The sequence below is a fragment of the Rhinolophus sinicus genome, linkage group LG11, assembly GCF_036562045.2.
Source record: "Rhinolophus sinicus isolate RSC01 linkage group LG11, ASM3656204v1, whole genome shotgun sequence".
Lineage (NCBI taxonomy): Eukaryota > Metazoa > Chordata > Mammalia > Chiroptera > Rhinolophidae > Rhinolophus > Rhinolophus sinicus.
The window spans coordinates 67,173,663-67,200,148 of NC_133760.1; the positions used below are offsets into that span (position 1 = coordinate 67,173,663).

Sequence of the window (26,486 nt, forward strand, 5' to 3'; positions counted from 1 at the left end):
TAGTATATGGATATACAGGAGGATAACAGATTGTCATGGTCCTAAGTATAGTTGAAATACCAGCCCTTCCTTTTTCACCATTCCTTACGGGGAAATTTATTTGGACAGGATTTTCTATTCTGAACACACTTACAAATCCACACCCTTGCTTTAGCCAGCTTCCTTCTGGAAAGCAGCCAGCCAGGTGAGTGCTTATGGAAGCCCTACTGACTCATCAGCCTGGAAGGCAGGCCCTCCCTGTGTCAACGGCCCGAGATGGAGGGCAGGTCCTAGGGAAAAAAGGGCTAGCTGGCATCAGAAATGGATGATAGAGCAGCATGGAAGCAACTGGTACTGGATAAAGTAACGAAATAACTGAGTCTGTTTTTAACATTTATTAATCCAAAAATACATAAAATTCCACTTTCTACACTGGGTTCTCAGACTCTCAAGAAAGGAGGTAGCTGCCAGCCTTAAGTATCTGGTATAATACCTAAGTGCTCGTACTGATCTCAGGAAGGGGAAAGAAGAAGAAGCGAGGCTCAAACTAGGGAACCCCAAAATCAAGCCAAGGCTCTGCAGAGGCCCTGACATGGGGACCTGGCCCAGAGCACTTGGCTCTTTCTGCCAAGGGAAATGGGTGCACTCTGGGGCAATTCCCTCTGTACAACTAGGTCCCTGGGGTCGGGGAAGCCCCTGCCCTGCTCACGGTGTTATGGCTGAGTTCCTCCAGAGCCAGCAGACGAGAGCTGGCAGAGGATAGGCATGTCCAGAAGACAGTCCCCAAAGCAAAACTGGCTTCCAGTTTCCGTCACCTTCCATCTGCAGGGAGAACCTGGAATGCGAGCCTCTCTCCCCTCTCCTGTTTGGCCCAAGTCCATTCCCAGGAGACGCAGACACAGGACCCTGCAGCCAGTCAGGTGCCCACTGGGGCCGTCACCTCCACATCAGCCCACACAGCCACCCAAGAAGCCTGTTTCAGTCACTGTCTGTGGCCTCATTGCATGCCAACTGGGTGCATGGGCCAGGGCCCAGGGCCAGCAGGAGGGGCCTGGACTACTGGCTGCAACTGCTGCTGAGACTGCCAGATGTGATGCAGCTCCTTGAACTGTTCCACCATGCGGTCTTTGAGGTCTGGGTTTGAGATCTGTAACCGGATGCTATCAGCTGACCAGGAAAGCTCCCCTGAGAACATCTCCAACAAGAGCCGAGCAGCTACAGGCACCACCTGGGAGCAGAGGAGAGGAGCCAGGACAGGGAGAATCTTGGCAGGGCTGTCAAATCCAGCTGTGCGTGAGGGCATCCACCAGGGGGCGGGGGGTGGAATGCATCCACCAGGAAGAAGGAGCACAAATGTCCACCTCATACAAAGGCTACTTACGTGTGGACAGCCCTTGGTCTTGCCTATCTCTGGCCGCCAAGTTTACACTGCCTGGAGACCCTGAGCCTCCACCGTGGGACAAGGGTTTGTCCCAGGATTACCCAATACTCAAGCCAAAGCAGGGTTGGGAGCGTTGGGAGATGGTGACATACCTGTACAGTGATGAGCTTCTTCTCTCGGGGTTTGCGGTCTGGCCACTCCTCCCCAAAGCAGAAGAAGATTTCGAATGGTGGTGGGGTGTTGGTCTGGCCCTTCTGGAACAGGATGAGCTCTGCAGCGAGACCAAGACGCTTAGTCAGAGGCTAGACCCATGCCCCTGGATGAGAGGAGGCCAGATGGAACACGGTGTGGGCCCTCACCATTGAGAAAATGCTCCAGGCTGAAGAGCTTGGTCTTGACCTCCCGCTGGATGGGGTTGGGCTGTGACGCATCCGCTGAGGCACAGGGCCCGCTCCAGAACACCTTGCATTGGCACAGGCGGATGGCGTACAGATCCTGGCCTTGCAGCTGGAGGATGAGCCCACGGTCCAGCACGTCCAGCAGCTGGTTGGTGTAGAAGCGCTGCTTGTCGCTGGGGATGTCCTCGGGGCTGGGGAAACGCACCTGCTCCAGGCTCACCGGCCCGAAGAGCTCCACCTGCTCCTGGGTGGCCTCCAGCTGGCTGTAGAAAAGCCGGCAGCCATGGGGGTTGCTGATGGTGAGAGCACGGGGTGGCCGCCCCCGGTACTGGAACTTGATCTCCAGGTCAGTCACTGTGGGGCAGAGGGGCAGGACCGCGCCGTCTGTGAGCCCCACGCCTCCCCATTCTACAGCCCCCTGACTTTCTCTGCCCAGGTGCTAGGTCGTGTGGTCAACTCTCCTACTTACTTCCCCCCACCCAAAAAGGGAATGGCATGGCGTCTTTGTTCTTCGTCATCCTCTATCCTCCTTGCAAACCAACCCCCGCCCCAGCACAGCTTTACCCTCCCCAGCCCACCCATGGGTCCTTACGAGGCAGCATGTGGGGGCTGATAAGCAGTTCAGGCAAGAGTTGTTCGCCTGCAGGAGGCAGGCCAGCAGCCAGCGGCCCAGGCGGCTGGCTCGGCAGGACCTCAGGGAGAAGCACCCTAAAGTCAGCGGTGTCGTCAGCGGCAGGGACCAGGAGTCTGGGGTCTGGAGCAGGGGGACCCACCACCACAGACGGCTGGAGAGTGGGGGGCCACTTGACATCCTCTTTGGGTAAAGAATAGGGTGCCATGGAGGAGCCGGGCTGCACTGCTTCTACAGGGGGGCGGGGAAGAGGGGGTGGACAGAGCTTTAATGCTGCTTCTAGGAACTGCCTCCCGGGCCCACCTACTCCCAGCCCTGGGCCTCCCCACCAGCCTCCCTTCATCCCCCTCCCAGGGACCTATGGTATCTGAGGCTTTTCCTTATACTAGGCCTCCAACCACACCACCTCCCTGCCTCACCTGTGATGCTCAGGCTTGGTAACATCCTCTGGAGCTGAAGGGAAGACACAGGCAAAGGAGGCGGGAAGAGGCCAGAGAGAGAGAGAAGGGAGGACAGGTTATTACATTGATCTGATGCTAAAGCAATAACACATGAGAACCACAAGGCAATTCCCCCGGTTTCACCTTAGCCCAGGCCAGACTCTGCCTCCAGCCCCAGCTCTGCCATCCCAGGCAGGCCAGTGAGCTCTCAGTACCAAGGTTTCCACATCCACCTTCTGAACAGGTCTAGTGTGTACTAAGCCCCAACTGCTGTGAGGCTCAGTCAGGCAATGTGTGAGCAGGTTTTGTACTAACAAAGCCCCAGGGGGTTCAAGGTGGTGACTTTGTTTCTATCCTCAGAATCCCAGCACGCTCCAGAGAAATGGGGCTACTCGGTCCTAGAGCAGAGGAGAGCAGAAATGTTCCCAGCAGGCCCACCAAGTCAGGACGGGCGGACGCAGGGAGAGGGGCCCTCACTCACCTCTTCCTCTTCTTCCTCCCCGTCTCCTGCACAAGTGCAATCCTCACTGGGCTGTGACTCTGCAGATGGAGGGAGAGAAAAGAAAGACAGGAAGGGAGTCAGTGGGGGAGGAGGAGGAAGGCCCCAGGGGCTCTGCATGGCAGCTCCTGCTGTGGCTTTTCCCCTGCCCAGAGCTGCCCAAACACAGTGAGGTGAAGGGCTGCACAGCCATCAGGAATCAGTAAGGACCTCCCCAACCCCATGGCACTCAGCTCCCTGGGCCAAGAGCCACGCCCAGGAATGGCTGGCCGAGGAAGATGGCCTGGGGCTCTGGTCCATGCCAAGCCACTCTTGGCCCCACAAATGACCTATCCCAGACCACTCCTTGGGAGCCCTGGGTGTAACGACCTAGCAGCATGTGCCCAACCACTGCACCCTGGAGGGCCCTGGTTCTTCCTGCACAGCCTCCTAGGTGGCCCACACAGGGCCAGGAACGATACCTGCGGAAGCAGGGCCATTGGAGCAGACCTCGTAGATCTTATAGGGCTGAGGCGGCATGTCCCGGGGCCCATCATAGATGAGGCGGAAGTCACGGCTCTTGTTAAGAGCGCAGCGCAGGTTGGCCTTCCACTTGGCGGGATCAGCCTCGTCTACCCCCTCGGTGTACTTCCCCGTCTCCTTGGCCCAGGCCTGGGGCAGGAAGAGAAGACAGGCGACCACAGAGAACCTCAGCCCTCACCAAAGCCCAGCTCCTCCTGGCTGATGGGAGTCGCTGCTGTGTGGGGAGACTTTCAGCCATATACTGAGTGCCCCTCTGCCAGGTGGGAGATATGACACCAGTCCTTCCCAGCCCCTGGGGCTCCAACAAGCTACAGGAAATCCAGGTGCTTTGAAAGGCATTGCATTCACGGCTCCTGGAGGGTAAATAAGTACAATCTCTAAGGAGGCTGGCGCAACATGGTGGGTAAGAGCATGGGGTCTGGAGCAGGACTGGGTTTGAATCCAGAAACTGCCACCCACCAGCTGTGTGCCAGGGGCATGTCACTTTGTCTCTCTTTGCTTTGGTCTCCCCATCATAGACTCCACCTCATAGGGTGGTCGTGAAGACTCAAGGGCCCATAAAGCTCTCAGAACTAATTGTGCCTGTTCTTAGGACAGGCTCCATATACTTCCATTTGACTTCTAGGAATTTATCCTACAGAAGCATCCCCACAAAATTCTGCACATACAAAGTCATTTATTGCAGCACTGTTTGTAAAAGCAAAAGACCCCAAGTAACCTAAGTGTCCATCAACAGGGGCTGGTTAAATTATGGCCAATCTGAAGAATGAGATAGGAGGCAGTAAGAAAAAAGGGGGAAGCGTTTGATATACAGGCATGATGTGGTCTTCAAGAAATATAAGGTGCAGGAGAGTATGCATACATCTGTCATTTTGTGAAAAGTGTTTGTAGAAGCACAAAAACCTCTCACGCAGGATAAACAAGAATCTGATAATACTAGTTGCTTCCAGGGAGAGGGTGGCTTGCTGGGGACTGGGGTAGGAGAGAGACTTTTTGCTGCAAACCATTTTATGCTTTTTAAATTTTGAGTTGTGTGACCATGTTAACTGTTCAAAAATAAGAAACAGATTTGAAAAGAATCTTGAAAAGGTAAGTATAAAGTACAAAGACTAATATCAAAGCTTTATAAAGTACAAAATATAATAGCCAAAGCTTTAAAAATAAGCATTCTCTTTGGCCCAGCAATGTTGAATGCTAGGAACTAACCCCAAAGAAAATCATTTAAGATGTGCAAAGGGTAAGAGTTCAGAGGCAGTACCTAGCAATGTGGTCTTTAACACTGATACACTAAAAGCAACCGGAAGTGTCAAAAACTGAGACGGGGTGAATAAACTGTGCTAAACCCCTCCCATGGAACCTTCAGCAGTCTCTAAAAGTGATGTGGCATATGTTGGAGAGAAAAGCTGGTTCTGATGTTGGGTGAAAAATGTGGGTTACAAAATAGCGTATCTAGCTTGATTCTACCTTTGCATCTCATATATATACATATGCAGAGAACTAAAAGTATAAGCAAAAAATAGGCAGAGTAGTTACAGGGGAATTCTGTTGTCTTCTTTTAGCATATGTGCACACCAAACAGGCACAGTGCATGTGTACTCACGTGGAATGAGAGTGAGACAAGAAAAAGGTAGAGGAAGAAAAGTGACAGGAAAAGCTCCTGGGGTTCCATCAGTCCCCACCTTGCTCTGGGATCAGGTTAGAAAAGGTATACACCCTGTGGTCATGCCTGCATCCCCTTAGTCCAGGCCTACGATCACCTGCAGCAAGGCAGCTGGGTAAGTGGCCAGTTTGAGATTTGGGGCAGGCCCTCCCCCCCAGGGAGGGGATGCCTCAGAGGTCCAGGCAATAGTCCATCCAAGGCTTACCTTGAAGATGGTGTTATCTCCATCCTGGCTTGGGCCGTGCCGCGTGGCATGGCGCCAGGGGATGTAGAAGAATTTCCTTTCACCATTGACCCACTGAAGCCCTGGGTACTGGCAGCTGTTCACCTGGGCCACCAGCCAGGGCTTCAGCCTCACGCGGCGGGGCGGAGGGGGGGCCCCCGGGGCAGGCTGGTTCATGGCAAAGGAGTCTGCAGAAGAAAGCCAGAGGGGAGTATCAGCAGATTTGCAGCTCAAGGCTCCTTTGGCAGAGGGACATGGGGATACTCAGGGCACCCAGCTAGTGGCTTTCCCTTCCTCTCATCACCAGGGGCTGGAGCCTCTCCAGTGGGTCCAGGTGCTCAAAGCCAATTCCCTTTTCCTTCGGCTTTCTTGCCACTGGGCCCCTGCTGTGTTTGGGGGCAAAGGAAGGAGGGGGTTACAGCTGTAGTGAATGCTGTGGGTGCCCCACCCAGACTCCCTTTACCAGACAAAGCATCACTTCCCCAGCTGTCCTGAGGCTGGCACAACACAGAGTCACAGGGCCGCCCACTGCAAGACCTGCCTCGCTGCCTCCCTCCCCACAGGGCACAGCACATAGCTAATGCACAGCTGATACACAGGGATAAAAGGAGGGTCCCCTTGCTCTCAGTGAAGCAAACTGGGGCTATGGGTGCTCCAGAGCTTCCTGAGGGGTCAGGCTAAAGCCAGCCTCCAGCTGATTCCACATCCTTGCTTAGCTTTCTCCCTGCCCCACCCTGCTCCCTTCCCTCACTAGGAAATCTGGCCCAAGACTGAGGCAGATGTGTACACGGAGGCCGGTTTCCACACCCAGTCCTCAGAGCCTGCTTTCTTCCTGAGTCTCCCTCAGGGATCCTGAAAGAAACCTGGACACCCTGAGAGAAATCCTATCAGCCAACTCAGTCTACTTCCTGCCTCACCAGGACAGCGGCCACCAGACTTAGAGTCTATCCTTCTAAAGCCATCAACTTCCTAGACTCTGGTTCCTCCCCGACCATCATTCATTCATTCATTCATTCATTCATTCATTCATTCAGTAATTAGTAAGCACCTAACATTTGCCTGGACCCACGCGGCCCAGAGCTGCGGGAACTACAGAGGCGAAGACTAACAGCCGCCCATGGGGAGCCAATGCCACCTCTCCAGGCCAGTCCCTGCGTCCCTAGTCAGAGGCCAGCTGGCCACGTGGAACCCTTGCCTCCTCCCCTCCACCTGCCAGCTGCTCTCCAGACACAGGACCTGAAACTTCTCTTCACTGTCTTGAGTCCCCTCCTGCCCAGTTCCACCCCGGGTGGTTTCTCTCCTGCCCTTGCCCTTAACCAATGAGCCCAGAATCAGAGGCAAGAAGGGCTGCGCCATCATAAAGCCACCCCTCCCGAGGCTGAGAGGTGAATCTGTCACTCAGCAAGTAAAGAACAAAGGGCTGAGCAGGATGAGAAAGCAGGCTGCCTCTATCCTAGGCTCTAGTTTCTGAGCACAGTGAGTAGATGGGTGTGCATGCGTGTGTAAGAGGGCACACACTTCCCCAGGACAAGGCTCCTCCCCCTCCTTGGTACCTCCATTCCCTCAGAAGACCCTCCACAAGTAAGAAAAGGGGGTGGTGGCGAAGAGGGTGGCATAGGGATGGGTAGGCATGCTGCCTGGAACAAGCGCAACATACAGACAGGTGCCAACACTTGCCCTTGTGGGGTGGGCATGGCAGGACTCACCCCACTCTCCAGGGAACCACGGGTGGTCCTGAACTTTTCTCGCAGAGATGAGTGATTTGGGGCTCTTACTCTACCTTGCTCTGCCTTACCATTTTGTTTACCTTCCAGGTGGGAGCACAACCTCCTCCAGGGCAGGACTGTCTCTGGCTCTTTCCTTCCACAAACCCCCCAACCCAGAACCCTGCCATTTGTTGGACCAAAGAAGGATTTAAGAAACACCAGCCAACTGATATACCCCAGATGCCAGGAGCATTCTGTCCTCCAGCTGCCTCACCCCACCAGCTCTGCTCTCTCCAGCATCATCCTCTGACTCAGAGAGTGAGACCAGATCCAAGAGGAAGGATGCGAAGCTTCTAATGCAGGTGAGGGTCCAAGGTGGGCAGGCCTGTCAGGGAAGGAATGGCTGAAGAAATGGGGTATCTGGGTGGTGAAGTGAGCACTGAGTGGGATGGGGATGAGAGCTATCTTTAATCTTTGAGGTGCTCCTGTGTACAAAAGGAATCGGGTTTGAGTCAACACCACAACACCTTCCACTGAGGCAGACTAGAACCAGGTTGGAGAACTTTCTAACAGCTAAAACCATCCAACCGAGGCCGGGCTGCTGCCCTGGTGGGCTTCCTGGCCTGCCTGAGTGGGAGGTTGACTCCTCTCTCTTGTTCCAGGTCTGCTTTGGCCTTGCAGCACTGAGCCTCAGTTTCCCCTGAAATTCCTTGCCCAGTAACTTTTTGGGTTGTGGCTGCTAAGTGCCACCTCCTGCTAAGAGGTCTCCATTTGCAGGCCTCTCCTCAGAGCAGTGTCCAGCTCCAGGCTGGGCCAAGGAGGGTGGGAAAACTTCTAGCCCTGCCCCCAAGCCTCAGAAGATGGGGTATCTCAGTTCCCCTTTCTTCACCACCCTCCACCCAGCCCTAGGGGAAATGAAAGTGGCCAGAGAGGACAACTCAGAAACCTGACTCACTGTGAGCTGGGGGAGGGAAGAGACATGGAGAAAAAATTCTCATTTGCGTCCCCCAGACCAAATTATCAATCTCTCACCCCGTAGCCCATCCCCCAATCCCTAAGTCTGCTGATGGCCGTTGGACATTTAGTGTGGTTCATAGCATTGGGTAGCCTCTCCCCAAAGGCCTTGGTTTTAGAATAGAGGGGCGAGCGTCACCCGTAGCAGGCAATTCCAGCTAAGTGAATAAAGGTAGACAGAGGAAAGCTCTGTTGACACAGAAGGAAGGCCCACTTTCCTGATGACCCACGCACACATAGTTGGGCCTGCAGCTGTGTCAGGGGTGGTGCAGTGGGAGACCAGAAAGGCCTACTCCTCTGCCCAGGGCAAGGAGGAAGTCGGGTGAGTCCCACTGCCAGGCCCGGCCCAGCACTGATGTTCAATACACAGGTTTTGCAATGATAATTCTGGCCTCACGTCACTAAGGTACAGACCCTTCAAGCGGCCTCGGCAGGGCCGAGAGAGGGTCTGCCCAGCACACACAGAACATCCTTCAGCCTCAGGGGGTCTGCCTGCAGCCAAGTGCACCAGGACCAGGGTCAGCATCGGCTTCCCAAGGTGGCTTCCTCTTGCCTGAGGTGGGTTGAGATCTGCTTCAGACCATCCTAATGCCTTTGTGCCCCATCCCTACTTTCCCTCCAGATGGAAGCAGTTGTCCAGATTTCCAAGGGACACCAGAAGCAATAGGGCAGCTCTCAGAAAGTCTCTTTTACATCCCCTGCCCCCCACACACACAAAAACACACACACTGCTGGGAAGAGGACTTGACTTTCCATCAGAGGACAGGGCTGGCCAGGGGTCTGCGTTGACAGCTGAATGGGTCTGCCTTCTCAGCGGTGAAATTTCTGTACCCTCAGACCTAGCTTCCTGAATCTGAGCTCTGGAAAGTGGGAAAAACCAGTGCCTGCATCCACTTCCAGGAAATGCCAAAAGAGGTGTGGGCTGCTGAGGACTTGAGTGGGCCTCCATAAGTGAAGCATCTAGCAGGGCAGCCAGGAGTCCCTCTGGGGTCGGGGAGGCCCCACAATTCATGCCAGGCCCTGAAGTCCCAGGAGCCAGCGACCCGAGGAGCCTAGAACTCCGGGCACCAAGGACCCCTAGGGCAGGAAGCACCGCAGCCCCTGGTTGTGGGCAGAGTAGCAAGCGCTTTGCAATCTCCCGACTTTGATTCACATTGTCTCCGCAAACCCCACGCCAAGCTCAGGGAGAAAGCGGGGGTTCCTGCACCAGCAAGACCCTAAGTCCCGCCCCCTCCAGGTGAGTCGATCGCACCCTAAGACAAGCGGAGGCTTAGGCAGCAGATGCGGCAGGAAGAAGTCTCTCTCGGCCTCCTCCCAGGGGCACGGTGGGGGAAGGCCAAGGAGCAGGGGGAAACCCCAAAGTCGGGCCTTAAAGTAAGAAAAGGTGATTTCCCAATGCCTCCCTAGACTTGCTGGGAGCCCCAGCGCCCCGGGCCAATAGCTCAGAGGAGGCCGCGGACTCTGCCTCTGACACGGCTGCCACCTCCAGAGGGCCTCAAGCTTCCTCCATCGGCCCCGCCCGCGTCCTTACTGCTCCTGGTCACTTATCCCCTGTCTGGACGCGCGGGAGTCCAGGCCAGACCCTGCGCTGGAACTCCCGGCAGGTTCCGCCCAGGGCATACTGCCCCTGGAGCAACCGGGGAGCGCGGGCTCAGGGTCTGCCTCTCCGCCCGCTCCTCCGGCGGGTGGCGCCCCCGCCCCTTCCCAGCCCTGCTGTGCCCAGAGTGGCGGCGAGGTCAGGAAAGTCCCCCAATCCCTTCCGCGATACCTGGGGGCACCCGCTCCAGCCCCTCTGGGGTCACGGCCACACTAGTCTCTTTTCCTCCGCTTTGAGATTCTTAATTGTTTCGTTTTTAAGTTTGAAGGAAGGACGTAAAGAAACGAGTGCAAGAAATACTGTGCGCTGCGATTCCTCTCCTCTGCTAGGAGGGTCAGCGCCTCCCTTTCTCCGCGACGAGTCAAAAGACGGCGCCTCTACCTGACACCATCTTCCTACACAGTCGCTGCCCGAATTCCGGCCATTGGCCTGGGAGAATGAACTCTTTAAACCTCATCCTCTTACCCAAAAGGGTGAGGGGTGCCCCGGGGAGCACAGAAAGGAAGAATCGGGACTCGCCCCTCCCTGGCCCAAGCCACCCTTCTGCCAGGTGCCTGGGCGCTCCCCATCCTAGGTGACGCGAGACGCAGGGAGAGAATTGCGCCCCTCTGGGCTCCCCGGGGCCTGCGGGGCAAAGGCTGCCGGTGCGGGACACCCTATGGTGATCAGGGCGTAGGAGACACCCCGGAGGCCGCCAGACCCGCGGGGCGCGCCCTGCACTGGGTTCCCACCCGAGCTCCCGCGCCAAGCGAGCTGGACGCCGATCCCTCCCCCGTGCCCGCCCGGCTCCAGTCTCCTCCCCGCAGCTGGCAGGTGCCGGGCTGGCGCAGAGAGGAGCGCGCGGCCACCGGGACCTACCTGTCAGCGGTGCGCCGGCGTGGCTGCGCCCGGGAGCACGGGCCGGGCGGCGGGGCCGACTGCGCTGTCCCGGAGCTGCGCCTCCCACCCGCCGTCCTGGCACTTCCGCATCGCCCGCCCCCGCCCTTGGGCCGCGGCCGCCAAGCCTTGGTGCGCGGGCAGCGCCCCGCCCTCCCTCACAGAGCCACCCTGGGGCCCCCGCACTGACCCAGAGACCGCGGGCCGCGGCTCAGCTTCGGGCCAGGCCGGACCCACTGCATCCCCGGGCCTCCGGAGAGACCCGAGGGAGCGCAGTGGCCTGGACCGACGACTGGGCTCCTTCGGCAACTGGAACCGCAAAATAGTCATTCGACAACCCCACCCCTCCCTGCCGCAGTGCTCAGTTGGGCCCTGGAGCTTTCCCGCGCCCTCCGGGAGCTCAAGATCCGTGCAGACACAGGCAACCAACCAAGCCATGTAAGAGAGCGCGATGGGACAACAGCGAGATGGCCCCCGCCCTCGCCCCACCCGCCCGCTCCCCCTCAGAGGGTCATCCCAGCCCCCAACCCCGAGCCGCTGGCTCCCGGGCCCGGACACCCCCCCCTAGACGTGCCCGCAGTGGCTAAACGTGGCTCCTCAGGCTGCTCTGCCTCTTTCTAATTCTCGACCACCATACCTGCCCGCCCAGCTCCTCCGCCCTGGTCGCCGTCGGAGCCCCTCAGGGTCAGCATCATAATCACCTGTCACGCCTCTTCACTCATCGCTCCCTTGACCATCCATCAGCCATTCTTCGGTGCCATAAATGGGCGTCGCTCGCCGGCCTCAACCTTCACACTATCTGTTCCTGCTCATGGAACATTCTTCGCTTCAAACTGTGTTTCAGCATCACCTCCTCTGGAAAGCTTCCCCTCCCGAGCTCCCGAGCTCTTCCTCGCCGGTTTCACTGGTGGTTTTAATATCTGATTCCCACTGGAATCAGCTTATTCAGGGACCACTCCCGTTTTCTACAGTAATTTTCAATAAAAATATTTTAAAATAAAGAGCATTTCCAAGTTAACCGACTAAATTTTAGACAGCAACTAAAATATGTAAGTTCTAGAAGGCACTATTTGCCCCTTAAAGTTTAGAGCCTGTGTTTTTAACAAATACGGTTATTAGTCAGTTGATGAATCAGAACTTTGACCTTCTCCTCCCCTCTCCTTCCCTCTAGGAAAACCTGAGTTCGTTTTTACCTGTGTCATCACTCATCGTGTTGTCTGTTTTCTTCTCTTCTGCTTCTCTCTCCCTCTCCCCTACTCCTTGTAGCCCTAATATAAAATGGAAATATAATCATACATCAGTATTTTATTATTTGTATTATAGCTGCTGAGTATTTCACTATTTCGTATTTTTTAAATTTGAAGTGTGGATGGGGAAAATGTAGCTAAGTAGATTGTTTTGTTGTATTTCTTTCTTTAAAAATCAAACTGCTATTTAATTGAAAGTGGTCTCCCACAAAATGAGAACCTTTTTCACTGGAGGCCAGTCATGCTTAATAGAAATTATTATTTATTGGACTAGAAAATATAGCTGGAGCAACAGTCAGGAAGAGCCTTCTTTTATTGTCAAATGCTCCCCATACAGTTTGAAAGATCATGAGACTAGGATTCTGAAGTCTGCCCCACACCTGTCCCCCTTGTTCAGGTGAGATCCCCGCCTTTAGAAGGCCCTGAACTTCAACACGAACCCTATAGGGGCTGTGTGCAGAGGAAGCAGCACCACACTTGAGCTTGCATCCATCCAACTCTCTTACGTTCAAGCTAAGTCCCCTTAAGTAGGTCCTGTGATTCTCATACCCTGTCTGTAAAGGGCAGATGATATTACTGAGCACAGCTCTGGTGTGAGGCTCCAGGGATGGGGGTGATTCAGGGGCTCCGCTCTGCTCAGGACCTGCTTTGTCCAGACCAGGGGAACCCGAGCCAAGAACCACTCTGGGTAAGAGACAGGACATAGGGAGGAAGGGGCAGGGGCAGAGAGCATCACTCAGGCTCTTCCAAAATGGAAGGGTCCCCTTGCCTGCTGATGCTGTCTTAGGGTGAGGCACAAGCAAAGGGGAAGTTAGGCTACACTGACCCCCATGCAGTCACTCCCAGTTCCCCCCAGGGCACATGGGTAACATGGGGATGTGGCCTTCACAGCCCCAGGAGCCTCCAGAGAGATGTGTGTCTAGGCCCCTTACTCCCAACGGGATGGCCCCTGCCTCCACTTCCCCTGGCTAAGGCTTCAGATTGAGGGTGTGGTTAGAGGCCTGATTCGGTAGAAGCTAGGGAGAGTGTGTGTGTGTGTGTGTGTGTGCAAGCTGTGTCACCAAAGGGAACTGAAAGAAGCCCAGTATGAGTGGCGGGAGAGAAGACTGAGGTCCAAGGGGCAGCTGAACCTCCCACCCAACTCTGAACCTGCCCCCTTCAATACAGGCCTGTGCAGAGGACAGCTACCTTTGCCTGAAACCTACCCTCCAGGAGATATACTCCCTCCGGCCCCAGCTCTCGGGGTTCCCCAGTCTGCCCTGTTCCTCAGATACCCCCCCATTTCTGGGAACTTGTTGGCTGGACCCAGTGCTGAGTCACATTCTGGCTTCACCACTCAGACATTGAGCAAACCACAGACACTCTCAGAACCCCCATTTCCCACCTGTTAAGTGAGAATGATAACCTTACTTTCACAGGTTTGCAGTGAGGCCTAAATTCGATAAATGCTCAGTGAACACCTCTACGTGCCAGGGTAAAGTGGCAAACAAAAAGTCCATTTTGTCTAAATCCCCTGTCCTCTTGGAGCTTCCATTCTGTGGAGTGAGGTAGACAGCAAATGCTTCAGTAACAAAATTGGGGCTTGTGAGTTGTTGTGCAAGCCGAGCAGAGATGCGACGTTATCTGGCATAGGTTTACTTTGGCCACTCTGGCTTCTGTAAAGTGCACACCATTTCTGACACACACAAGTGTAGCTTTATTATTATCAATGCCACAGCTGGGGCTTCCTCCCCTTTTCTGACTAACTGCCGCCTCCTCAGAGCTTTCTGGGGTGTGACCTGGAAGTCCCTCACTTGACCAGCACTGTCAGATGCTCTCTAGATCTCATGTCCCCACCTCTCCCAATGAGCGCCTCTTTCTCCGTTTCCAGGGCCTGAGGCCTAGGAAGCTGCACAGACGCCTCTTCCTTTCCAGGCCCGGGGCCCCTGGTCCTTTGGCCCTATTAATAAATACTACTTTCCTCTTCCTTCCTGGTCAGTACCTTTCCTCTCCCTGATCCCCTGCAACCTGGCTCCCACCCCTTTTCTGTTTTTCGTTTTGTTTTGTTTTATAGTTACATACTTATCAACAATTACTTTCTTTAATTTTTTTTTTTTAAATTGTGGAATATTGGGGAACAGTGTGCTTTTCCAGGACCCATCAGCTCCAAGCCAAGTCGTTGTTTTCAATCTAGTTGTGGAGGGCGCAGCTGACTGGCCCACGTGGGAATCAAACCGGCGACCTTTGTGTTGTGATCACTGCGCTCTAACCAACGAAGCCAACCGGCCACCCTCCTACCCCTTTTCCATAGATTCTGCTCTGGACCCTGGATCCACAGCTCCTGCGGATCCTGAAACCCTCAGGAACTGCTCAGAAACTCCAGTCTCTGGGTCTCTTTCTCACTTAAACTCTCAGATCCTGGGGTTTCATTGTTGCCTGGGCTTCTCACCATCCCCTTTAAGTAACTGTGGTGGAGACTTCATGTTGCCCTGGGATTCCACTCCTAGCTCAGTGCAGTGCCTTAGCGTCTTCCCCGCACTCCTGGCCACCTCTCCCCTTCCCTACCTCTCACTGCAATAGTCATCGGTCCTTATTCTGATTCTTCTGCCACTCACGTCCTCCATCTAGACGTCTTCGTTACCCCCCTGCCTCCACCAGCTGCACTTGAGATGATTCAAGCGCTCCTAAAATCTGCTTAGCTCAGAGTTTCACTAAAGCCACTTCCCACCACTGGGCTCTATCACGGAAGGGCTCTGGGCCTCCATCCTTCCTGCCTGTCTGGAGGACTGGATGTAGCCCACGAGGCACCTGGACAAGGAGGAAAAGAAAGAGGAGGCAGTCTGACCTGGAAACACAGGGGCTCCTGCAGTCAGAATGGCTGAGCCCCTGCTATGTAGGGACAGAGGCCACCCCGGCCCCGCAGGACCCTGCTGTGGACCTTGGTGTCCTGTCATATCCCATGCAGACCTAGTTGAAGCCCAGAGACCATAGGTATCGCCGCCAGGGAGTGGGGTCCCACCCAGGTGCCCTCCATCCCCTCCATCACTGATATGGGGTGCAGAAGGCCACAGGCTCCAGGCTGCTTATTAGCCCCCTCCATCTTACACCCCTGTAGCTTAGAACTAGGGCTCAGGATCCTCCCTAGGACAGTACAATCGTCCCTCTGCGGTGGGAAAGGGGGGAACTCAGTTCTGTCCAGGATGTCAGGGTCAGCCCAAGGGCATGGGGGCTCTCCTCATCTCACATCTGGATCTCAGGACGGTAGGATCTCAGTATGACAGAGCCACCCTGGATGGGAGGGGACTCTGGGTGGCTCTGGCTCTCTGGAGGAAGCTGGCCTGGAGTAGCTGAGGCGTGAGGTCATAGGAGGAGGCCAAGGGGGCATGAAATTTTTCCCTCATGGCTTCTCAACACTTCACTGCGGGGGTGATGATGGCTCAGCTGCCCCTCTCCGGCCTCCTAAGGATTGGGCTGGGTGGGGGTCATGGGTTGAGCATTCCATGTCTGTGGTGGAGGGAGGCGTGGGATCTCTTGGGGGCTGGTAGCCAAACAGAGCTGCGGGAACATGTGTGGCCCGTCACTTTACTTTCCATCTCTGTGCATCTTTCAGTCTGAAGTGATTCTCTTGTAGGCAGCATAGATAAGTGTTTTGTTTTCTTATCCATTTAGGCCTCCTATGTCTTTTGAGTGGAGCATTTAATCCATTTACATTGAAAGTAATTGTTGATAGATATGTAGCTATTGACATTTTATTATTCATACTTTTTTTTTTAAAGATTTTATTGGGGAACGGGAACAGGACTTTATTGGGGAACAGTGTGTACTTCCAGGACTTTTTCCAAGTCAAGTTGTTGTCCTTTCAATCTTAGTTGTGGAGGGTACCATTCAGCTCTAGGTCCAGTTGCCATTGTTAGTTGCAGGGGGTGCAGCCCACCATCCCTTGTGGGACTCGAGGAATTGAACTGGAACCTTGTGGTTGAGAGCGCACTGGCCCATGTGAGAATCTAACCAGCAGGCTTGTCTTTAGGAGCACGGAGCTCCAACTGCCTGAGCCACCAGGCCGGCCCCCTATTATTCATACTTTTGATCTTTCTTTCTTTCCATCTTAAGGAAGTCCCTCTAAAATTCCTTGTAATACTGGTTTAGTGGTGATGAACTCCTTTAGCTTTTTCTTGTCTGAGAAGCTCTTAATCTGTCCTTCGATTGTAAATGATAGCCATGCTGTTTAGAGTAATCTTGGTTATAGGTCCTTGCTTTTCACCATGTTAAGTATTTTGTGCCAATCCCTTCTGGCCTGCAAAGTTTCTGTTGAGAAATCATCTGACATTCTTATGGGAGCTCCCTTATAAGTTACTAGCTGTCTTTCTCTTGCTGTTTTTAGGATTCTTTCTTTGTCTTTAACCTTTCCCATTCTAATTATAATGTGTCTTGGTGTGGGCCTGTTTGGGTTCACCTTGTTTGGGACTCTGCACTTCCTGGACTTGTATGTCTATTTCCTTCACCAGGTTAGGAAAGTTTTCAGTCATTATCTCTTCAAATATGTTCTCAATCCCTTGCTTTCTCTCTTCTCCTTCTCCTCCCTATGATTCATATGTTGTTAGGCTTGATGTTGTCCCAGAGGTCTCTTAAACTAGCCTCATTTTTTTTTTTTTTTATTCTTTTTCTTTTTGCTATTCAGTTTGGGTGTTTTCTGCTACCTTGTCTTCCAAATCACTGATTCAAGTCTCTTCTTCTAGTCTGCTGGTGATTCCTTCTAGTGCATTCTTCATTTCAGGTATGGGATTCCTCCCTTCTGACTTCTTTTATATGGTTTCTGTGTCCTTTTTTATGCTTGCTATCTCTTTGTTCTCACTAAGTTCCTTAGTATCCTTATAACCATTGTTTTGAACTCTGTCTCTGGCAAATTCCTTGCCTCCATTTCATTTAGTTCTTTTTCTGGAATTTTCTCCTGTTCTTTCATTTAGGATGTATTTCTTTGTTTTCTCATTTTGGCTGCCTCTCTGTGTTTGTTTCTATGTATTAGGTAGATCTGTTATGTCTACCATTCTTGGCCAGGTGGCCTTATATAGTAGGTGCCCTGTGAGGCCCTGGCACAGTCTCCCAGGTTATTTCCTTCAGTTTCTCCAGGAGTGTCCCTTGTGTGGTTTGTGTGTGTCCTCCTGTTCTATTTGAGCCTTGATTGCTATTGGAATGTCAGCAGGTGGGATTGGCCCTCAGGCTGATTGGCTGTGGGGTTTGGCCACATCCACAGCTTACAATCTGCTGTGCCAGGGTGGGGGACTTATCCCATTGAGTGGGGTTCACCCTAGCAAACTCTGGTGCCTGTTGAGACCACCTTTTGTGTGTGCCGCTTGTGGGGCTAATTGGGTGATGCTCTCCTGTGGTCTGAGCCAACCCCCAAGTATGTTGGTTTTGGAGCCTCTTTGGAGGGGCTCTGGTATGGACTCAGGTCGCCCATTCCTTGTGACTGGTCAGGGACTACCTGGTAGAAGCAACAAAACCATCTGTGGTTGTTCACTCCCTGTGCTACCCTGGACGTGCATGGAAGAGGCCACGCTATGAACTGAGGAAGGCTGCCACCAGTACCCGACCTGGAGTAGCTCCACAAAATGCCAGGACATCCCAAGGCCTGCTGCCACCTGCTGGCTACCTTAAGATTTAGCCACCAATAAAGCTTCATGCAGTATACACAAGTTGGGTTAGGTGGAGAGTCACTAGAGTGGGAAGAGTTGTGATCAACAGGTTGTAGACTCTGGTTTGGTGCCAGTGCTGAGCCTGGAGCTACTTAGCAAAAGTCTCAGAGCACACCAAGGCCAGTCGCCACCTGCCTGGGGCCCATGGACTCTGATAGTTTTCTAAGAAAGAGTGCATGAAGGTGAGACTAGCTGCTCCCAGAGAAAGTGCCTCCAGCATTAGGGGAGTTGGATGGGGCAGGGTCTGAGTAAGTCAGCAGGGTGGAGCTCCAGAGCTCACCAGACCAATCAGATTCAGATTTGGCCATAAGTGTAGGGGGCGGGCTCAACACATTAAAGATGGCGGCTGCCTGCCTGGCTACACAGGAGAAGGATCTCACACAGGGAAAATGCCAACTTTCCCCCAGCTCCGGCCTCAAAGCCACATACCTCAGTCTGCTCCCTGTGTGCTTCTGATGCCCCCCGAATCACCATCCCTCCACTCGAGCCCAAGGTGAGTGCCTGTGAGCAAGTGAATCTGTGCATGGGCCTTTTAAGAGAACGTTTGGGTTTCCCACAGCCTTGCATTTCACCCAGTCAGTTGGAATCCCCACTGTTTTTCACAGCCAGATGTTGTGGGGGCTCTTCTTTCTAGCACCAGTACTCTGGGCTGGGGAGGCCGTTATGGGGCTGGGGTCTCTCACTCCTCCTGGGGAAACATCTGTGGCTGAGATATCCCTACTAGTTCTCAACCAACACACGGAGGTTTGGAGCCAGCCCATTTCACATCTCTGCTCCTCCTACTGGCCTGACATGGCTTCTTCTTTTTACCCTTAGTTATAAAACTTCTGTTCAGGGAGACTTTAGATGGTTCTCCATGTTGATGGTTCTATAATTTAGTGGTAATTTTAATGTGTTCACAGAAAGAAGCAGGCACAGTGTTTATCTACTCCGCCATCTTGGATCTGTTTGAACCTCAGTGTTTTGAAGCTCTCCAAGCCAAGAGCCATCTGAAACCCTGATGCCCACCCAAGACCCCATGCTGGGCAGACTGGGCCATGTGGGTACTGGTGGGCATGTGGGATTCAGGGGTCTCTGCTGATCTGTGCCAGTCTGAGGACTAGGTCTTCCTGTTTCTCTCAGCCTATCCTCTTCTCTGTCTCTCTCCTGGGATACGCTGTTTCTCGAAAATAAGACCTAGCCAGATAATCAGCTCTACTGCGTCTTTTGGATCAGAAATTAATATTAGACTCGGTATTATATTATTATATTATACTATACTATACTATACTATACTATACTATACTATACTATACTATATTATATTATAAAAACCCAGTCTTATATTATAGTAAAATAAGACCAAGTCTTATATTAATTTTTGCTCCAAAAGACACATTAGAGATGATTGTCTGTCTAGGTCTTATTTTCGGGGAAACACTGTAGCACTTCCAAAGCTGCAAAGCTGACATGGCCTGACAGCTTGTCCAGGGGCCATCATGGGGGTGGAGGTTGGGTGAGACAGGAAGAAGAAAGGGATACCTGCTCAGGCAGGAAAGAGCTTACAGGGGCTTCTTCACTGGCTCCCAACTCACTGAGAAGGCTTTGCTTTGCAGTAATAGGTCACAGGAGTTCCCAAAAGGACTGGGCAAGGGGACAGGGAACCCAGGGGCACTGGGTCCCACCTGGAACTCAGCTGTCTAGAGAGCAAGTGTGCTCAATCCTGTGTTGTCACTGCAGTTTGAGGGCACGGGGGTCAAGAAAGAGCGCATAGGGCAGTGGGCCCCTTGGAGAGAAACAGCCCATCCCAAGCTGAGGAGAAGAGCCAGGAGTGCTCACTGCCAGGCTGCAGCTCAAGGCTGAGAGGCCACGCTGGTTAAGGCCCTATTGGATATGGATGTGTTGTTCTGGAGGGGGCAAGCTACATGCTGAGCTGACCAGAGGCGCAAGTACAACCAGATAATGCTAATGTGGCTTCAATATACACTAGACACCACTGAGCACTTTTCACATGTTATTGTGTTTAATTGCCGCAATCAGCCACTACTGTGTTTCCCTGAAAGTGAGACCTAGCCAGACCATTAGCTCTAATGCATCTTTTGGAGCAAAAATTAATATAAGATCCAGTTTTATTTCACTATAAGACTGGGTCTTATATAATATAATATAAGACCGGGTTAATATAATATAATATAATATAATATAATATAATATAATATAATATAATATAAATACTGGGTCTTATATTAATTTTTACTCCAAAAGACGCATTAGAACTGATGGTCCGGCTAGGACTTATTTTCAGGGAAACACAGTATGAAGTCGGCATTATATTAGTATCTCCATTTACAAAGAAGCAAGCTAAGTAACTTGCTAACCTCTTGAACTTGAACAAGTTAGTCAGCATATGTCTTTGTATTAGTATTATCTTTGGTGTTCCTTAGCTTATAAAAGCATCACCGTGATCTCTGCCTTCGTCTTCACATAGGGCTTTCCCTTTGTCATACCCTGTGTCCAAATTTCCTCTTTTTATAAGGACATCAGTCATATTGGATTAGGGCCCACCCTAATGACTTAACCCTAACTCATTACATCTGCAATGACCCTATTTCCAAATAAGATCACATTTTGAGGTATTAGAGGTTAGGACTTCAACATACACATTTGGGGGGACACAATAAAACCCATAACAGTATTTAACATGTAACCTACTCTGCACCAAACATTGGGGTCACATTTGATTCTCACAACAACTGTGCAAGGCAGAAATATCTATTATCTTCCTTTTATACATGAAGATACTAAAGTTCAGAAAGGTTAGGCACACAGCAAACTAGTAAAATGAGGCCCTGGTATTTGAATCAGACTAAACCATGAGTGACATGTGATGATTTGAGAGTCTGACAGACCTGGGGTCAGGTCCTAGCTGTATGACCTTGGGTAAGGCGTTCAGCCTTTCTGAGTCTCGGGTCCTAATTTATAAATACTGGGGTTAGTACTGTACTGTCAGCAGCATAGAGCTGCTGTTCAGTGGAGAGGGTGGGATCTAGCCCCAGGCCTGGCCTGCAGGAGAAGTGATAATAATAGAAACACAGCAGTCACTGCTCCATAGGGCACATCCTGTCTCCTGTTGGTTCCGGGCAGCTGCCTCACTATGACCAGCTATCCGCCCTGAGCCCCTGGAGCAGGCAGAGCCAGGAGGCACGAAGATTCCTGCTCTGGCAGCCCAGAGCTCCCTGGGGCTATTCTCCACCTAAGAGGCCCCCACACCTTGACATGCCCCTCACTCTTTCCCTCCACTGGGAGGGTAGAGGGAGTTGCCTACTGGTGGCCTCCCTCCTTGCGCTCTGGCCCTGGGGTGTTTGTGTAGACATGGTGGCTGGTGTGCCCAGGAAGTGATCGTGGCCCCTGAGAGAGGCTGCCCACTCCCCAGCTGCCTCACCCTTCGGGGCAAGCCCACGAGAAACTATAGGATCGGAGAACAGCCCAGGGGCTGGGGTGCGGGCAGGGGTTGACCACAAGTATGAGGTGATGGGAAGCGTTCTCTATCTTGATTGTGGTGGTGGTTATACAGCTTTCTCTGCATTTGCCCAAACTCAGATCTATACACTAAAAAGGGTGAATTTATTGTATGTAAATTAAAAATAAATAAAAATGTGAAAAGTGATTCAGAAGATCCAAACTCTAAATGTCAAGAAGTTTTAGGAATAGCTCAACAAATGTATGTAGTTTGTTGTTTCCTTTTTATTCAAGCCTAAGACCAATACTACACACATATATGATAAATATGTCTTGAAAAACTCTTTAAGTCTATAATAAAACTTCTAAGTAATTAGAAAAAGAAAAGAGAAGAGAAAGAACAGGCCCTTCACAAAGAGGCGGGGGGCCTTGCCCCGACCCTCTCTGTTTCATCCTCCCACCTCTCAGGGCTGAGCGTTGTCTCTGAGGGTTTGGTAACATCTGTCAGGCTCCTTGACTGCCTCAGGGACCCAGACAAAGGGCCCACTCTCAGTGTGGTCAGTTCCAGGTGAGAGGTGTATGAATCAGGGTCCCAGCAGGACACAGGTGACATGTTTAGAACATTTTCAGAGGCACAAACAGGGTTACAAAAGCCACTGGGGAACTTCCACCCAGGGTTTAGCATCAGCAGGGAGCCATTAGCATCCCCAGAGGGGCTGCCCTCGGCAAGGTCAGGGATATTGTCTGTTCCACCTTCCTACTCTCATTTTGCCAATGCCTCCCATTAGCCAAGTCTACCCAGAATCCAGAGGCCAAGGGAGCCAGGGTCGTGCAGTTCAGGAAGTCAGCTGCTTTAGGCCCCGGAGTAAGGCAGGAAAAAGCGGAGGATGGATGGGGGAGGAGGTGGCAAGTGGAGAGAAACCAGAGCCACTGGGAAGGAAGGACTCTCATAGGGAAATGGGGGAACAAACCCTGGGCCCATGGCTACCACGTGTCCCAGCTCCTCTTCTGGGCAGGGAGTTCCTGAATGAATGAATGAATGAATGAATGAATGAATGAATGAATGATGAACTTGAAAATGGATGAGTGACAGAACGAATGGTGAGGCAATGGTTCCTACCAGCACTAAGAACAAGGTGCTCATTTTTTCCCAGGTTTCCCACCCTTCCAGAACTTTCAGGACTAGATCTTAAGCACCCACTTTAGGGCACTACATAGGACTCTGAGCAAGAGAAGCAGAGGCACGGGGTGGGCAGGATGGGGGCAAGGTAAGCCCCCAGGCACTGGGGAGCCTGCACAGTCCTGCAGGGTAAGAGGCCTGGCTCCGCCTCACCCATCCCTGGAAACCTACTCAGGGGCTGCTCCCTCCAGGCCATACCTTCTCCATCTGGGCTACTCAGGGATGTAGGTCGGGTGCACAGGGTTCAGTCAGGCGTTGGTGCTGCAGGGGAGGGTAAGGGACTTGTCACTCTGATTAGCGTAGTGTGCACATCTGCAGAACAGCTGCTATGCTCCCCAGTGTGGGCTTCCTGGTGGGAGGAGCAGAGCCAGGCCTTGGGACTGAGCTTTGTTTTCAGAGTGCCCTGGGAGGTAGGGCTGCGGGCAGCTCAAAGGGAGTGGGAGGCTTTCCCCTCAGTCACTGGGGGGCCAGGAGGGACCTGGCACTGTACTGGGTACATGCACCCCTGTGTGTATGCATGTCACCCGGCATACTCACACCCAGGGTTCCTGGTCCAGCTGTAAACCACCCCTCCTGCATCCTGCACACCCCTCAGTGGGCATTTGGCAAAGGCTGTTATGGATCCAAGGGTGTCGAGGAAGAGAGGTGGGGAACCCCAAATCTCATGGGGAAGATCTTATGAGGACCTTAGGATCCCTGAAATCCAAGAGCCAGCACTGGGGTTGGGGTGAGAGTGAGGGTAGGAGGCCAGGAGGCCTAAGGCAGATCCCTCCCTGAGGGTCTCCTCTGGGGGTTCCTCAGACATCGTACCCTCCACCTCTACTTTGGAGCTTCGCAAACAGAAACTCAGGTAGGATGAGGGTTAAAGGGCAGGGTGCCCCTCATTATGCTTCAGCTTTGCCCCCACCAACCAGGAGCTGAACTCTAATCCCCAAAGCCCTCAGGCTGGGCCCCTGTGGAAGTCTCATGAAGTAGCACGAGGCTGTATCCCCAGTGAGTGAACTGATCTTTGGTGTGTCAGAGACCCTGGGTCTTCACTTGTTCTATGCTCTACCTGCTCCGTGCTCTCAGGTTTAAAACTAAAGATTTCCAGATGCACTCACAGTGGGATTCCAGTAGTGCTGCTGGCTGAACCAGGAAGGCAGACGCCTTCAGCATCCCTCCACTCCCAGTGCTTCCTCACCTTCAGATAACCCCACTCCATCCCTTTGTCTGCCCTCCAGCAAATTGCTCTAGGGCAGGGGAGGGTAGCCACCATTCCCACAGCGTGTGGGTCCCTGGGGGCAGAGGGGAGTGTGCACCAGTTCTGGAGTCCACACTGGGAGGTAGTCAGGTGCAGGATGGAGCAGCAGGGGCAGTTGCCAGAGAATTCCGACCACAGGGCTATCAATAAGCTGTGCCCAGACCTTAGGACACTTGTTTTCCTGGACCTGGACACCTGTCCTGACTCATAGAATCCGAGGTGCAACCCCACACAGCTCCATTAAAGCTGCAGCCTCTCTATCGCTCACTGGGGCCACCGTGCGGCCAGCTCAGTGCCTCGGTCCTGTCTCCCTGTGACCCCCTTGTCCAAGGCCGTTCTTCCTTAGTCGACTTTCCTGCCCACATGCTCTACTCAGGCCCTTTCTTGGAGACAGCTTACCTGGGTGGCACAGGAAGGCAGTATCGTAAGTTGTCCACAGGTAAACCACAGAGCAGCCACAAAGAAAATAGGTAAAAAAAAAAAAAAAGGTGGTAAAAAAAAAATCATTGAGGGAATAATTTAAATGTTATACTAGAATATATTCACTTAATGCTGAAGAAAATAGTCTGGGAGAAATAGAGGAACAAAAAGACATGAGATATTTAGAAAACAAGTAAAATGGCAAATGCAAATACAACTCTGTCAATAATGTGAATGGATCAAACATCCAATCAAAAGGCAGAGATCATCAGACTAGATTAAGAAACAAGATCCAACAATGTACTGTCCATAGGGGACACATTTTACATTTAAAGATACAAATAGATTTAAAGTAAAAGCACAAAAAAAGATATATCATGCAAACAGCAACCATAAAAAAACCGGACAAAATACATTTTAAAACACATACAGGTACTAAAGGTAAAACAGGACATTCTATAATGATAAAAGAGTAATTTATCAGAAAGGTGACAATTATAAACATATATGCACCTAACAACAGAGCAACACGTCATACCCTATACAAAAATTAACTCAAAATGGATCAAAGACCAATATGTAAGAACTAATACTATTAAACTCATAAGAAAACATAGTGATAAATCTTCCTAACCTTAGTTTAGGCCATGGTTCCTTAAATGTGACACCAAAAGTATAAGCAACAAAAGAAAAAAATTAATTGGACTTCATCAATTTAAAACTTTTGTGCTACAAAGTGAAAAAATGAAAAAAAGTGAAAAGACGACCCATAGAATGAAAGAAAATATTGGCTAGCCATATACCCAATAAGTGACTTGGATCTAGAATATGTAAAGAACTCTTATAACTGAAATAGTAGGAAGACAAATAACTCAAAACAAATAACCCATTAAAAAATGGGTCAACAATTTGAATAGTCATTTCTCCAGAGAAGATATGTAAATGACTAATAAGCATGTGGGAAAATGTTCAACATCATGAATCATTAGGGAAATATAAATCAAAACCACAATGAGATACCACTTCACATCCGCTTGGATGACTATAATGAAAAGTCAGATAATAATAAGTGTTGCTGAGGGTGAAGAAATTGCTGGTGGGAATGTAAAATGATGCATCCACTTTGGAAAACAATTTGGCAGTTACTCAAAAGGTTAAAGACAGAGTTACCATATGATGCAGCAATTCCACTTTTGGTTATATAAACCAAAATAGACATTTTAAATATTAGATATTAAAGCATATGTCCACACAAAAACTTGCACATAAATGATCATAACAGCATTATTCATTATAGTCAAAAAGCGGACACAACTCAAATGTCTATCCACTGAAGAATGGATAAACAAAATACAGGATATACATACAAAGGAATATTATTTGGCAATAATAAGAAATAAAAAGCTGATACATGGTACAGAATGAACCTTGAAAACATTATGCTAAGTAAAAGAAGCAGACACAAAGGACCACATATTGTATGATTCACTTTATGAAATATCCAGAAGAGGCAAATCCATAGAGAAAATGTGTATTAACAGATACGCATTGCCTAGGGCTGGGGAATGGGTGGTAGTGGGAAATAGGGGTGAATGTTAAAGGGTACAGGGCTTCTTTTGAGAGTGAATGAAATGTTCTAAAATTAATTGTGGTGATGGTTGCACAACTCTGTGAATATACTAAGCTATTGAACTGTATATTTTAAATGGGTGAATTTATGGTATGTGAATTATATCTCAATAAAACTGTTAAAAAATAAAAATAAAAAGAGGGCAGCTGGATGGCTCAGTTGGTTAGAGCGCGAGCGCTCAACAAAGTTGCCGGTTGAATTCCCTCATGGGATGGTGGGCTGCGCCCCCGGCAACTAAAAATTGAAAAGAGCAACTAGACTTGGAGCTGAGCTGCGCCCTCCACAACCAGATTGAAGGACAACAACTTGGAGCTGATGGGCCCTGGAGAAACACATTGTTTCCCAATATTTCCCAATAAAACTAAAAAAGAGAGAGAGAGAGAGAGAGAGAGAGAGAGAGAGAGAGAGAGAGAGAGAGAGAGAGAGAGAGAAAGAAAGGAAGGAAGGAAGGAAGGAAGGAAGGAAGGAAGGAAGGAAGGAAGGAAGGAAGAAAGAAAGAAAGAAAGAAAGAAAGAAAGAAAGAAAGAAAGAAAGAAAGAAAGAAATGGGAACCTGAGGTCACTACTGGCACCACAGACGGCCCCAGCTATGGTTTTGATCCACTGGCCTCTGCCCCCTCGCTACCTGACTCCCCTTCATATTACCTGAAAGGATCAGCTGCCAGTTCCCGACCCTCAGCTCCTGTCTAAGGTCTTGTTTGTCTCTAAACTGTGGGGTGGGGCTGCGGTGC

At 51.4% G+C, this 26,486-nt stretch overlaps 1 protein-coding gene across 1 annotated transcript; it reads right to left on the reverse strand.

Annotated features, from left to right (window-relative positions):
- Positions 1-359: 359 nt before the first annotated feature.
- Positions 360-11,033, reverse strand: IRF5 (interferon regulatory factor 5). Its single transcript, XM_019751562.2, has 9 exons — positions 10,909-11,033; positions 5,716-5,921; positions 3,790-3,979; positions 3,311-3,369; positions 2,809-2,842; positions 2,351-2,620; positions 1,720-2,112; positions 1,513-1,631; positions 360-1,207 (listed from the first exon to the last, which is right to left on the reverse strand). The coding sequence occupies exons 2-9, from the start codon at positions 5,908-5,910 to the stop codon at positions 977-979; spliced, it is 1,491 nt and encodes a 496-aa protein (XP_019607121.1). The 5' UTR covers positions 5,911-5,921; positions 10,909-11,033; the 3' UTR covers positions 360-976.
- Between the last annotated feature and the right edge of the window lie 15,453 nt (positions 11,034-26,486).

Coding starts and splice junctions, on each gene's coding strand:
- IRF5 (XM_019751562.2), bottom strand. CDS start 5,910: ATGAACCAGCCTGCCCCGGGGGCCCCCCCTCCGCCCCGCCGCGTGAGG. Junction 2,621..2,808: donor ACCAAGCCTGAGCATCACAG/GTGAGGCAGGGA, acceptor GCCCCCCTGTAG/AAGCAGTGCAGCCCGGCTCC. Junction 2,113..2,350: donor CAGCCCCCACATGCTGCCTC/GTAAGGACCCAT, acceptor TCTGCCCCACAG/TGACTGACCTGGAGATCAAG.